The sequence below is a fragment of the Mustela lutreola genome, chromosome 15 (assembly GCF_030435805.1).
Source record: "Mustela lutreola isolate mMusLut2 chromosome 15, mMusLut2.pri, whole genome shotgun sequence".
Taxonomy (NCBI): Eukaryota; Metazoa; Chordata; class Mammalia; order Carnivora; family Mustelidae; genus Mustela; species Mustela lutreola.
In genome coordinates this window covers 522391-534632 of record NC_081304.1, presented here as the reverse complement: position 1 = coordinate 534632, position 12242 = coordinate 522391, and the positions used below count along the sequence as shown (strand labels likewise).

Genomic DNA, 12242 nt, shown 5'->3' with positions numbered 1-12242 from the left:
CGATGTGAGGAGCTTCTCAGCTGGTGGGACAGGGTGGTTCTGAGTGGTTGTCACTTTGGCCCTTGTGTGCCTGAGGACCCAGCAGGGCCTGGGAGGGAGTCCCAGCTCCCTCCTCCCCGAGCCTTCCCAGCTGTTCCCTTGGTTGCTAGATCCATGGGACAGGCCTCTGGCCGGGATTTGACATGTGTTGCCCTGGACTCAGCTGAGGTTAAGTAGCTTTTGTCTTTTCCTTACGTTTTTCATTTTTGCTGTGTGGAGTTTCTCCTTATGTGATTTTCGTATTCATTTTTATGCTGCTTGTACACTTTCCATTTGCTTCCTATAAACTTTCCAAATGCTTTTCAGTCAGATATTATTTTTTTTTTTTTTTTTTTTTTAAGATTTTTTTTTATTTATTTGACAGAGAGAAATCACAAGTAGACGGAGAGGCAGGCAGAGAGAGAGAGAGGGAAGCAGGCTCCCTGCTGAGCAGAGAGCCCGATGCGGGACTCGATCCCAGGACCCTGAGATCATGACCTGAGCCGAAGGCAGCGGCTTAACCCACTGAGCCACCCAGGCGCCCCTCAGTCAGATATTATTTTCATAGTAAGGAGAACTAAGCATTTCGTAGGAACACTTAAAAACGCCAACAGTTCTGAATTTTAATAAATTTAGTAAAAATTTTGATAACTTCAGTAATCTCTTTTTTTCTTTTTTAACTTAAATACAGGATGATTCAAAGCCACCTTATTCCTATGCACAATTAATCGTACAAGCAATTACGATGGCTCCTGATAAGCAACTTACTCTAAATGGAATTTATACTCACATCACTAAAAATTATCCATACTACAGGACAGCGGACAAGGGCTGGCAGGTAAATGCGTTTCGGTTTGTTATGAAATCTAACTGTGACGTGTCAGTAGGTGCTGACTGGCAACTAAGAGGACACTTAAGCTGCTTTCCAAACCGTGGGCACAGGCAATGGTAGAGTGAGGTGAGGGAGACCCTCTTTGGCTCAGGGAGGAGGAAGTGTTGGAGGCCACTGTCCCCATGCTCTGATCTTCATGCAGAGCAGAAGGAATAGTGGCTCTAGAAGCAGACCTCAACCTGTAGTTTTATGGTCACTGTCCCCACAGATGGGAAAACGTGGATTATTTGAAAGGTTTCCCTTTAACCACTGCAGTTAACTCCCTGTGTCTGAAGTACAGGAAAGCTAAAAACCCAGCCCATCCTGCACTTAGGCTTTCTTCTCTCTTCCTTATCTGCATCTGCTGGCATACTCCGCTTCTTGAAGTCTATACAGAGATGGTGTTCAGACTGATGAAGGAACCCTTTCTTCAAAAGACATTCTCCCATTGGGCCGTACATGACAGATAACTGTGGTGCTGCCCTGTGCAAATTGGGGAACCCGCCTGCTTGCTTGTACACCGTGCTTTCAGATCATTCCTGGGGTGTCTGGAACCTGGGCCTTCTCAGAGCACCTTTGAAAAAGCAGTGCATATTTCCTTGTTCAGCTTTTTAATTTAGTTTGGTTTTTAAACTTTGACACTGTAGTTTTTTTTTCTTCTGTGTGTCTGTGTTCTCTGTGTCTGCTTACTGGACATACAGTAGGACATCTCTAATTCAGACAATATGGGAAGGGCAAATCTGAAATACAGAGTATTAAAAGTATAATGAAAGAAGAAACATTCATTTGTAATTCTTGAATTCATTTAGGTCACAAGGAATGGCAACAGTCTTCCTTTCGGGCTTACTGAGTAAATGATCCTTTGAGAAATGTGTCTGGTGAGCCGTCACCCTAACTTAGTGATGGGGCGGGAGGAGCCGCTTTCTGTTTAATGAGGGCAAAACCTTTTTCTTCCTCCTGTAGACATATAAACATGTTATCATAATAATAATCCACCAGCCAAACCCTGAACTTTTCCTTTGTAAGGGGCCTTTAGTCATATAAGGGTCTTTGATTGTGGAAGGTACAAAGTAAGATGCAGCTTCCCCTCCTGGCCTGGGACATCTGCTCCCCGCCTGGCTCCCTGTGCACAGCTAGGTGCATTTCTTCATTGGCCCCGAGGGAAATGCTGGGTATGGAGAACACGTCCATACCAGCTACGTGACAGATTTCTCAGCACATTGGACAAGAAATCCCGGTGATACTGACATACTTTAATCTAGAACAGTGAGGTTGTGCTTCAGAGAAAATGTAAAACAAAGGAAGCAGAACCAGATGATAATCTGCGTCCATGTCTGGTGATTGCGCCTGGGACAAAGCCCCCTGCATGTGGGCTGGTGAGGCCTCAGGAGTGTGGTAGGGTTTTGTTCAGCTCATTGTGTGCAGGATACTGGTGATTGGAAACACCAGTTCGCTGGGCTTAGTGGGCATGAGTATTCCTAAAAAGCCTGGCCCGACTGTGAATGATCCCTTCTCACTGTGTTCCCGAACGTTCGTGTGTGTGTGTGGCAGCTGCTTCCGGGCGTCCTGTGGTTTTCTGGCAGAAGGACGAGGGCCAGCTCTCCGGGGTCGCCGCCTCCTGCCTTCCATCTTGCAGGGAGTTAGTTGGGTCAGGTGCGGTCCCCACGTACAGTGATTGCTTCTCGCGGCTGGAAGGGACTCCGTAGCGGCCTGCGAGCAGAAAGAGCAAACAGAAGTGCCGCGCGGCAGACACCCTCTCTGTTCAGCTGTCGTCAGCGTTTTCATTGCACCGTCGCCTTCTCTGTCTAGACAAGGTCGGTCCGTACGGGTGATTCTGTGTGCCTCTTGCCCGTGTTGGGCCGCTCCTGGGACATTTCCCACCTCCTGGCTCCAGCGTTTTAGCAGGGAAGAGATGTCCTGCTGCACTCCTCCCTTTAATTTATGGACATGCACTCAGTTTCTTTATGTCCTCAGAGGTCCTTAGCGGTCCCAGTCCTGACCCCACATGTGTCCTTTTTCTGTCATGAGAGTTTTCTGAGGTGCCCTTCCCAGAGGGACGGTGCTGGAGGTCTGCGTGCGTGAGACCTCATTCCTACTGCTCACACTTGGCATAAAACACAAAAAGCCTTTCCGTTTTGCAACCTTGTTTCATAAAAGAGCCAGGTTCGTTTTCTTTGCTAGATTTTCTTTACACAGAGAGTAGGGGCAAGACTGTCACCTAAAACAGCCTCTTTTTATTTTTAGTTATTTTTTAAAAGTTTATTTATTTATTTATTTGACGGAGATGACAAGCAGGCAGAGAGGCAGGCGGGGGAGGGGAGCAGGCTCCCCACTGAGCAGAGAGCCCGATGTGGGGCTTGATCCCAGGACCCTGAGACCATGACCTGAACCAAAGGCAAAAACTTAACCCACTGAGCCACCCAGGTGCCCCTAAAACAGCCTCTTTTTAAAATGTGGATTTCCGGGGGCTTCTGGATGGTTCATCTGACGGTTAAGTGACCATCTCCTAACTGGTTTCGGCTTAGGTCATGATCTCAGGGTTGTAGGATCAGGCCCTTTGTTGGACTCTGTACTTAGTGGGGCATCTGCTTAGGGTTCTCGCCCCCTCTGCCTCTCCCTCCAGCTCGTGCTTCCTTGCTCTCTCAAAAATAAATGAATGAGTGGACAAATACATAAATAAATAAATATTTCGAAGATTTATTTGATACACAGTGAGAGAGGGAATACAAGCAGTGGGAGTGGGAGAGGGAGAAGCAGACCCCCTGCCGAGCCGGGAGCCCAGTGCGGGGCTCGATCCCAACCCTCGGATCAGGACCCAAGCCGAAGGCAGAGGCATAACATCTGAGTTCCTGGGAGACGTGCGGTGACACTCCCCACACGCCTGTTCTGAGCACCCGGTGGAAGTCCCCAGCTCCCTTTCTGGCTGACTGCTGGTAGTCGGCACTGTCTGCTCATGGCAGAGCTTTCTGATGGGGCTAGAGGAAGCTCTAGGGAAAGACGGGATATTTCTTTCCTTTGGTTGCGTATTTAAGCCAGAATGTATTCTTATGATTTATAATTATAATTCTACCCAGCCCAGAGGTGAGGTATTTGTTATGACTCGGAGATTTGAATTTTGGGCCTCTGGGCCTCTGAAAGGGAAACAGGGAGTGCTGTGGGCTCACTTCATTCTGCTCGTTGAACTCTTCCTTCTGGAAGGAACCTTGCATGTTTCCTTCTCATCAGTTTCTTTACGAGTCCTCCGTAGAGCACTCAGTGTGACTGGGACAAACAGAAACCAGAGTCGAGGCAGGAGTGCTGGAGGTGTTCATGGAGGACGGTGACCGCTCTGCATCTTCACCCTGGGTCGGGTCAGCTGCGGGGACAGGCGGGAGGAGGGGCTGGCGCTCAGGGAGGGCGGGTTCTGGGAAACAGCCTTGGGTACGGGAGGACTTGGGGAAGAGAATGTGTTCACTGTCGCAGATCCTTTTCTTTGTAGTTTGTTTTAAAGAATAATAAGCCGCCTTTTGTCTGCGTATGGTAATCCCTGAATCATTGGAGTCGGAGTCCGTGTGATTTTAGTGTATGTAGCTTGACTTGATCAAATTATAAAGGCCTTAAATTACCTTAGAAATAGAGTTACTCTAGTCTGTCTGTGTCTGCATTAGATAGCTCTTACGACTTATGCATGTTTTCTAGTCTTGTCGATCAGAAAATCACAACCTCTTTGTTCTGTGGCTTTGTTGGGAAAGGAGGGGAGGTTAGACCCTGTTGTGGTGGTGTCTGGTAGGTTCTGTCCCATTTTCAGGACAGAAAATACCAACTCCTTCTGGAAACTTGCGTACAGCTTGTCCGTGGCACGAGGGTCCTGGAACCGCAGCCCCCCCCACCGTGTTCTCCTTTACCAGGGGGAAGAAATACTCGTGCCCCAGTCCCCTGGCGGGGGCGCTTCCTGCCTCCAGACCCCCCCATGCTCATTTCCCTTCTTCCTCCTCGCGACACGCATGTGACAGTATTAATGGCCTTCCTTCGGGCTCCTCACCTCCCCCGTTCTTAACTGCGGCTGGGCGGCCACTTCTGAGGCCCCCTTGCCCCTCCCTGGGCAGCCGTAGAGACTGTCTTGTCCGCAGGGAGAGGGCCCTGTACTGTCCTAGTCCGGGTCTGCTTTTCTCGAGCCACAGCCGTGGGGTCCACCCGCCTTCCCCTCCAGACGCTGAAACATCTGCGCGGGTTCGGGGGAGGGTTGGCGCTCTCTGGTGGAGGCACTGGTAACAGTTCGATTTCCGGAGGATTAATAGAAACGTATTACTGGTTGTTAGCTAAACCCTGTGGTAGGACATCACAGTAAGGGTCTGTGATGTGAGTAAGTCTCTAACGCTCGCAGGACGCGTTTGCGTGTGAGCAGGTCCACAAAACAGACTCGGCGCTGCCTGCGCCTCCGTGTTGCCAGCGAGGCATCTGGCGCCCACAGGCTGGCGTGGTCTTCTCCGCGGCCCACGACTGGGGGGCACTTGAGCGATCCCCGAGATGGGCCGTAGAGAAGAATTGGATGCATTTTGATATTCTGAGCCGCCTCTGGCAGTTCAGCATCTCAGGCTGTGGCTGACGGTTCTGTCAGAAGGCTCATTGGGGGGAGTGCAGAAGTGGCTTTTTGAGAGCCCAGAGTCACCGCCATTTTGAGACTTCACTAGTGTAATTTTTTTAAATTTTGAATTTTAATCATTAGTGTAAACACATGAGAAGATGTGGCTGCGTGACTTTCCTCGCGCTGTTCCTGACTTTCTGGAAGGCTCAGGATCAGGTGTGCTGCCAGGAGTTAACTCAGGTTGCCGTGGGGGGCTTTCCTGAAATTGTCTGCGAACTGTGAGCCAAGCGAGCTTTTTGTAATAGAAGGATTAGAGAAGGGGTTGAGAGAGAAATTTTTTGTATGTGCCTCACTAGATAATTTTGTGGGTCAAATTTTAAAAACATACATGGAAGCATTTTGGAAATTGCTGTTCCCGGAAGATGGTGTTCATAATACTTCCCAGCCTTTCGCTCATTTTTCTCTTCTGCTGGTTTGCGGAATACTTGCTACTGGATTGATTCATATTTTAAAGGACTGGTTTATTTTGGCTCTGTTTGTCTAAACAGGGGGAGGCCCAAGGAAAGGCCAGGTGACGACCGTGATGATCCTGGGCTTCCTACCCGGGGAAAAAGGAAAGCTGCCATTTTTCCTGGTGGAAATTGCCTCCTTCCGTGTGGGGTCAATTTCCCAGCCTTCCTTGTTCCCCAGGTCCCCTCCTGTCCCCTGGTGCCCACCCTGCCACCACGTTCCCAGAGCCGTGTATCAGCCTCCGGCCCCCTTTGGCAGAAGGGTCGCACCCCAAGCCCCTTCTTCACTCAAGGGAGAAGGACTGGTTCCTTCCAGCACAGTGCTGCCTTTAAAGTTGTCTGCCCTCTGCAGGGGGCTGAGTGCTAGGTTTCTGCTTTGCAGGGCACTAAAACTGGGGCACATTTTGATTTCTCAGCAAAGAAATATATGAATTCTACGTATTTTTTTATGTTTCATAGAATTCAATTCGCCACAATCTCTCTCTGAATCGTTATTTCATCAAAGTACCACGTTCCCAGGAAGAACCAGGCAAAGGCTCATTCTGGAGGATAGATCCTGCTTCTGAAAGCAAATTAATAGAGCAGGCTTTTAGGAAAAGACGGCCTAGGGGCGTGCCTTGCTTTAGAACCCCTCTGGGACCGCTCTCCTCTAGGTAAGGAAAAAAGACAATCAAAAAAGACCTCACTTACTGGTCAGTGAATTTACCTTCCGTGTATTGGTCAATTTTCTTTTGCAAGTGAAGGAACTGCTGAATGCATTGTGATTGAGTGTTTGGGGTGGGAATTTGAAAAGACGGTTGATGCTGCCCACGGACTTTCTCTTAATAGTGTCCGGAACAGCTCAGACTGTTGACGAAGTTTTCTTTACACCCTGTTCCCATGTTGCCGTTGTGGCTTCATCGGACTCGTTACGTATCGTGTTCGATGAGCAGCGTGTGTTCCTTCCCGTTGGCTTGTGAACAGCTCTTTAAAGCCGCATTTTAGCTGCTTAAACTCAAGACTGACTTATAAAATGTTAATTCCCTGATTTTCAAATAATACATTATTAGCTTATAGATACTCTGTTTTTTAAGCAAAAAAAGAAAGAAAGAGAGAAATGATCATGATGTAGGTCTTAGGCCCCTGCCTGCTCGCACACTGCCCGCTCCTGCTGCCGGCGGACAGGAGCTGCTTCGAGAGCGCAGCTGGTCCAGCTCTGGGGCAGTGCGGCCTGTGCTGGGCCCGGAGCTGTGGTGGCCCAGCCCGGCACATGGGCCGTCACAACTGAGTGAGTCTTGTTGGGGATCCCTCTCAGGTCACGGGCGTTCACACGGAAAGTAGGACATATAGAGCTGTAGTCGGTTGGCAGAAGACAGATGACACCCTTTTTCAGAATGCACTTTATTGAAACAAGGCCGCTTAATGAGTGCTTTACCTGTAAAAACCCACTGTCTTCTTTTTGGTGATCCAGAAGTGCCCCAGCCTCTCCCAATCACGCTGGAGTGCTGTCTGCCCACTCCAGTGGTGCCCAGACCCCCGAGAGCCTGTCGAGGGAAGGTTCGCCAGCACCCCTGGAGCCTGAGCCCAGCGCCTCACAGCCCAAACTGGCCGTCATCCAGGAGGCACGGTTTGCCCAGAGTGCACCAGGTGAGATGTGCAGAGACAGAGCAGGCGCAGTGGTGGTGGAGGGGGTCAGAGAGGCAGGGGCGCCCGGCTCCTCAGAGGGGACGCAGAAGAGGCCTTGGCTCCTTTGTACCTGGTGCTTTCTGCATAGGGTCTCACACGGTAAGTTCTGAAAAGCTGATAGCACTGTGTGAGTGTTTAAAAAATCAGTGAACATTGTTTTATGTAAATAGCTGTGTAGATGCCTGAAATAGTTCAGAATTAATCTCAGTTGCTTCATCATTTGAAAATTAGGGAAAAAATCCCCCACCCAAAGAAATAATACAAATTAGACAAACTGGACACTGATTGGCGGCAGAAACACTTCACTTAATGAACGGTGAGCATTTCTGTACAAGTCACGGTGCAGAGTAGAAATGTGTTTTCTGGAGAGTTAATAGAAACCCGCACACACGAAAAGACATGGCGTGGAAATGTGGGCCAACTAATTCTGTTAGGGTTCCCGTGTGGTTGGCAGGGCGCTTATTTTGATATGGTGGGATTCCTGGCCGTGTGGGCAGCATGTCACCTGTGGCTTTTCCTTTATTCTGTGCCCAAACCAGCAGAGGCAGGGGTTGGTTGGTGGAGCTTGTAAGTGTGTCCGGACTTTGAGGTTCCCTCGCACCCACCGTGAGATACAGACTTTGATCCTGGGGGAGCGTGGCCCCTTTGTTCGGACCCCAGTAGGCAGCTTCTTCCCATATATCGTGTCGACATTCTCTTTCTCATGAAGAGAGAACTGTGGGAAGAGGTGTTGTGAGAGATCTGAATAGAGCGAGAATTGCGTTTTTTGCCATCGCCTCCAGGAGTTGGCTATCTCCATTAAAATACTCCGTTCCGCCCATCGTGCGTGACTTGGGTGCTACAAGGTGAAAGGCGGCACGTGTTGGGTTGTGAGCGGCTGCTGGTGCTCGGCCAGCTCTGGGATATGGCTGGAGGAGCGCGGGCAACGGCACCTCACCCGTCTCCTTGTCCCCCGCAGGCTCACCTCTGTCTAGTCAGCCTGTTCTGATCGCCGTGCAGCGGCAGCTGCCGCCAACGATCAAGCCCGTCACCTACACGGTCGCCGCTCCCGTGACCACCTCGACCGCCCAGCAGCCTGTTGTGCAGACTGTGCACGTTGTCCACCAGATCCCTGCAGTGTCCGTCACCAGCGTGGCCGGCCTGGCCCCGGCGAGCACGTACACGGTCGCTGGCCAGGCCGTGGTCGCTCAGGCAGCCGTGCTAGCCCCTCCTAAGGCAGAGCCACAAGAGAACGGCGATCACAAGGAAGTCAAAGGTGAGCCGCAGAAGCCGGGGCCGCCGGTGGTTTCTCAGGCCCTGAGACGCCGGCGCACTTGTTTGCTCAGACTCCTGCCTCAGCACGAGGGGGCCTATGTGGCTTTGCCGGCCACCTGGTGAGATTTCTGGAAGCTTTCCAGTAATATCAGTTGGTATCATTTCTTTGCCTCTTTTTTTTAAATTTCAGTGAAAGTGGAACCTATTCCTGCGATTAGCCACGCCGCGCTGGGTGCTGCCAGCCGGATCATTCAGACGCCACAGACCACGCCTGTCCAGACGGTCACCATAGTGCAGCAGGCGTCTCTGGGGCAGCACCAGCTGCCAATAAAAACTGTAACACAAAATGGGACTCACGTGGTGCCAGTCCCCGCCGCCGTCCATGGCCAGGTGAACAATGGTAAGCGCTGTCTGCCGCGGGTAACAGAGTCCAAATATCAAGAGCAGAGGTCCTTCGCTCTCCTTTTTATGAACGGCACCATTCCTTCTTTTGGTTCCAACTGTTACAATTTTAATTTTTGTCTAAGGACGGGTTTGCATTTCTAAACCATAGGAAACCTTTTTGTTTAAGATTTTATTTGTCAGAGCACAAGCAGGGGGAGCAGCATGAGGGAGAAGCAGGCTCCCCACTGAGCAGGGCGCCCGACACAGGGCTCAATCCCAGGACCCTGGGATCATCACCTGAGCCAAAGACAGACGCTTAACTAAGCCACTGAGGTGTCCCTAAACTACTAGTACTGTAGGGTACCTGCTGAGTGGTTGTGGGTGTCAGCTCTCACGGATCCCCCTGGACGACCCGTTTGAGCTTAGTGTTCCTGTAAATACCTAGAGGGAAATACACCTGCCTTGTTGTGTGTAGACTCCTGGGTGTGGTCTACAGGTACGCGTGTGGTATGCCTGAGTGTGTGTGACAGAAGCCAAGAGTCCTGCTCCTCTATGCACGTAGCTCTCCACAAGTGTTCTGACATCAGTGAGTGGAGAAGACAGGACAGGCCAGGGGAGCTTGGATTTTAAAGGAGGGCCCAGGGAACTCCTTTTGGCCGGACTTGTGGAGCCAGGCGAAGGCTGGGAATCCCGTGTCCTCACTGCTGCTGCGGTTTCAGCCGCGGGTCCTTGCCCAGGCATGTGCAGTGCGCTGTCCTGTAGGACTCCGCAGCAGCCTGCAGGACCTCGAGCAGTAGAGTCAGGCCGCTGGCCAAAAACAGCTCTCTGTGCCCACGGACAGTTGCTTCGAGAGAGGGCAGGGCACAGAAGTCTTCACTGTTTCGCGCTCCCACTCCTTACTGAGCTGTTAAGGAACGGAGGAGACCTGCATTTACCTTGTGGGGTTCAGATTCTGACCGCCTCACCCCAGAGGCAATGGAGGGACAAGATCTGGAACCTTTTTTGAGTGTTGTTTGTTTTTAAATGATTACCACATGCCAGCCTGTGGGCAGATGGAGAAATTTGCAAAGTTACCCATTTAAAATGCTTTCTTCTCGGGCTCCATGTCTCTTTGGTGTTAAGAGTTGTTCGGGTCTTGCTCTTTTCTCTCTGAGTAAGTTTGTCATTGTGGCTGGTCTTGATGGAGCAAACTGTTGGGTCCTGGGTGCAGCTGGAAGCAGGTGGCGTTGGGAGGTGGATGGGTCGGTCCTCTTCTGGTTTGAGTCCTGCTCAGTGCAAAGCCGTGGGTGCTGGTGCTTCCCAGGCGTCATGTGCCTCAGTGTCCCTCACGGATTCCCTCTCAGAGTCCCTGAATGAGCAGGTGTGGTCTGGGGGCCCAAGAATGTGCATTTCTGACGCAGTCCAGGTTGTCCAAGAACCACTGGTGCCAGTCAGGGGGCTTTTATGTCGGCCTCTCTGCTCAAAGGAGCTGGAAAAACTGTATCCCTTTCACATGTGTAAGTTGGCATCTAAAATATTTCTTTACAAATTTAATAAGTAAAGGGTTAACTTGTCCACTATTAAAAATATTGATGTTTGAGAATAAAAATGTTACACTGTTCTCTTAAATGTGCTGCTGGTTCTGAATCCTGCCCTGACTGGGTACCTACTCTCAGGACATACCAACACCCAGACAGGCCCTCCTGCCCTTGTCACTGTGTCCCACACCCTCATGGATGTTGGACACATGCCAAGTACTTTATGCTTGAATGTGGTTGATTGAGCACATTTTTTACCCTGCAGCAGGAGAATGCAGAAGTGTTAAAGATTTCACTGTGACTGTAAGGGTTGATTTATCAATTGTTACTACTACAGTCGATCAAAACCAAAAATCTGAGGGCACCTGGGAGATGCAGCCGGTTAAGTGTCCAACTCTTGGTCTCAGCTCAGGTCGTGATCTCAGGCTGGTGAGCCCATGTTGGGCTCTGCGCTCAGGGTGGAGTCTGAGATCCCCCCCCCCCCCGCCCTGCTCATGCACACTCTTTAAAATAAATCAATCTTGGGGGGAAAGAAACCAAGAAATACAATTCTTATAAAACAAAGTAAAATTGTATTAAAGATGAATTTCTCAATCTTGGGGCTTTAAAGAAAGCCCCACAATCATCATTGATGATCACCCCAGGGTCAGCCCTGAGACCTTGTTCCCTCTCAAAAGAAGGAAGGGTGGAAAAATACCGAAACTCCTTCCAGTTTTAGTCATCTTTTGGCAAAAACCATTCTAAATTATCTGTTTATTGGTTCCTTAATTTGGTTGCAGTCTTTTCTTAAAAATCACTGACTTGGAAAGTGTTTTTTATCCGGTCAGTGATGATGCTACGTCATAGCATCTGTTTTCAGTCTCTGTTTCCCCACCCGTCCCGACGTGCTCCTCCGCCGTGGCAGCGCCCCGCTGAGTGGGTGAAGGAGATGCTTTTGAGAAGGGGAAGAGACGACAGATGAGCTTTAAGACTCCGTGGACAAGGAAGGGGGCCTGGAGGTGGCTCTCCTTTGCAGTGTCAGGTGTCGCTTGGGGGCTGCATGGCCTGTGACTTCCTTTACCTGTGAAAGTCCCTCTTGAGAAGGGAAAGCAGGACCTGCTGTTAATCAGTTGTGAAAGTCAGCAGCTTTGATATTTTTCTTCTAAGCTTGTTACTGTGGAAAAGGTTTATCATTCCAGAGATGAGCTCACAGCCCATCTTACTCTGTTCTTCCCTGTCTGTTCCCCACTCAGGTCCAGGCCCAGGGTCATTCCAGCTCTTAGTATCGCAGCATCTCCGAAGGAATTTCCTGGTGCAGTGCAAGCACCATGCCATTACTGTGGTCTTTAAAACCAGCAATAACCCTTTTATACCTAGTACCTCTTGAGGATTCAAAGCTGCTTTTTTTTTTTTTTTAAAGTAATATTAAAATATACATAACACGATATGACTATATTGAAGTATACAAGTCAGTGGCATAA

The 12242-nt window shown here is 50.0% G+C and overlaps 1 protein-coding gene across 3 annotated transcripts in view; it reads left to right on the top strand.

Moving 5' to 3' along the window:
* FOXK2 (forkhead box K2) overlaps positions 1–12242 on the top strand; it is a 76309-nt gene that overhangs the window by 50120 nt on the left and 13947 nt on the right. For all 3 annotated transcript variants that reach the window (XM_059147546.1, XM_059147544.1, XM_059147545.1), the window contains 5 exons: positions 710–856; positions 6422–6615; positions 7413–7588; positions 8586–8882; positions 9072–9281. In XM_059147546.1, the coding sequence (XP_059003529.1) occupies positions 710–856; positions 6422–6615; positions 7413–7588; positions 8586–8882; positions 9072–9281 (1024 nt within the window). The remainder of the gene's footprint in view (positions 1–709; positions 857–6421; positions 6616–7412; positions 7589–8585; positions 8883–9071; positions 9282–12242) is intronic.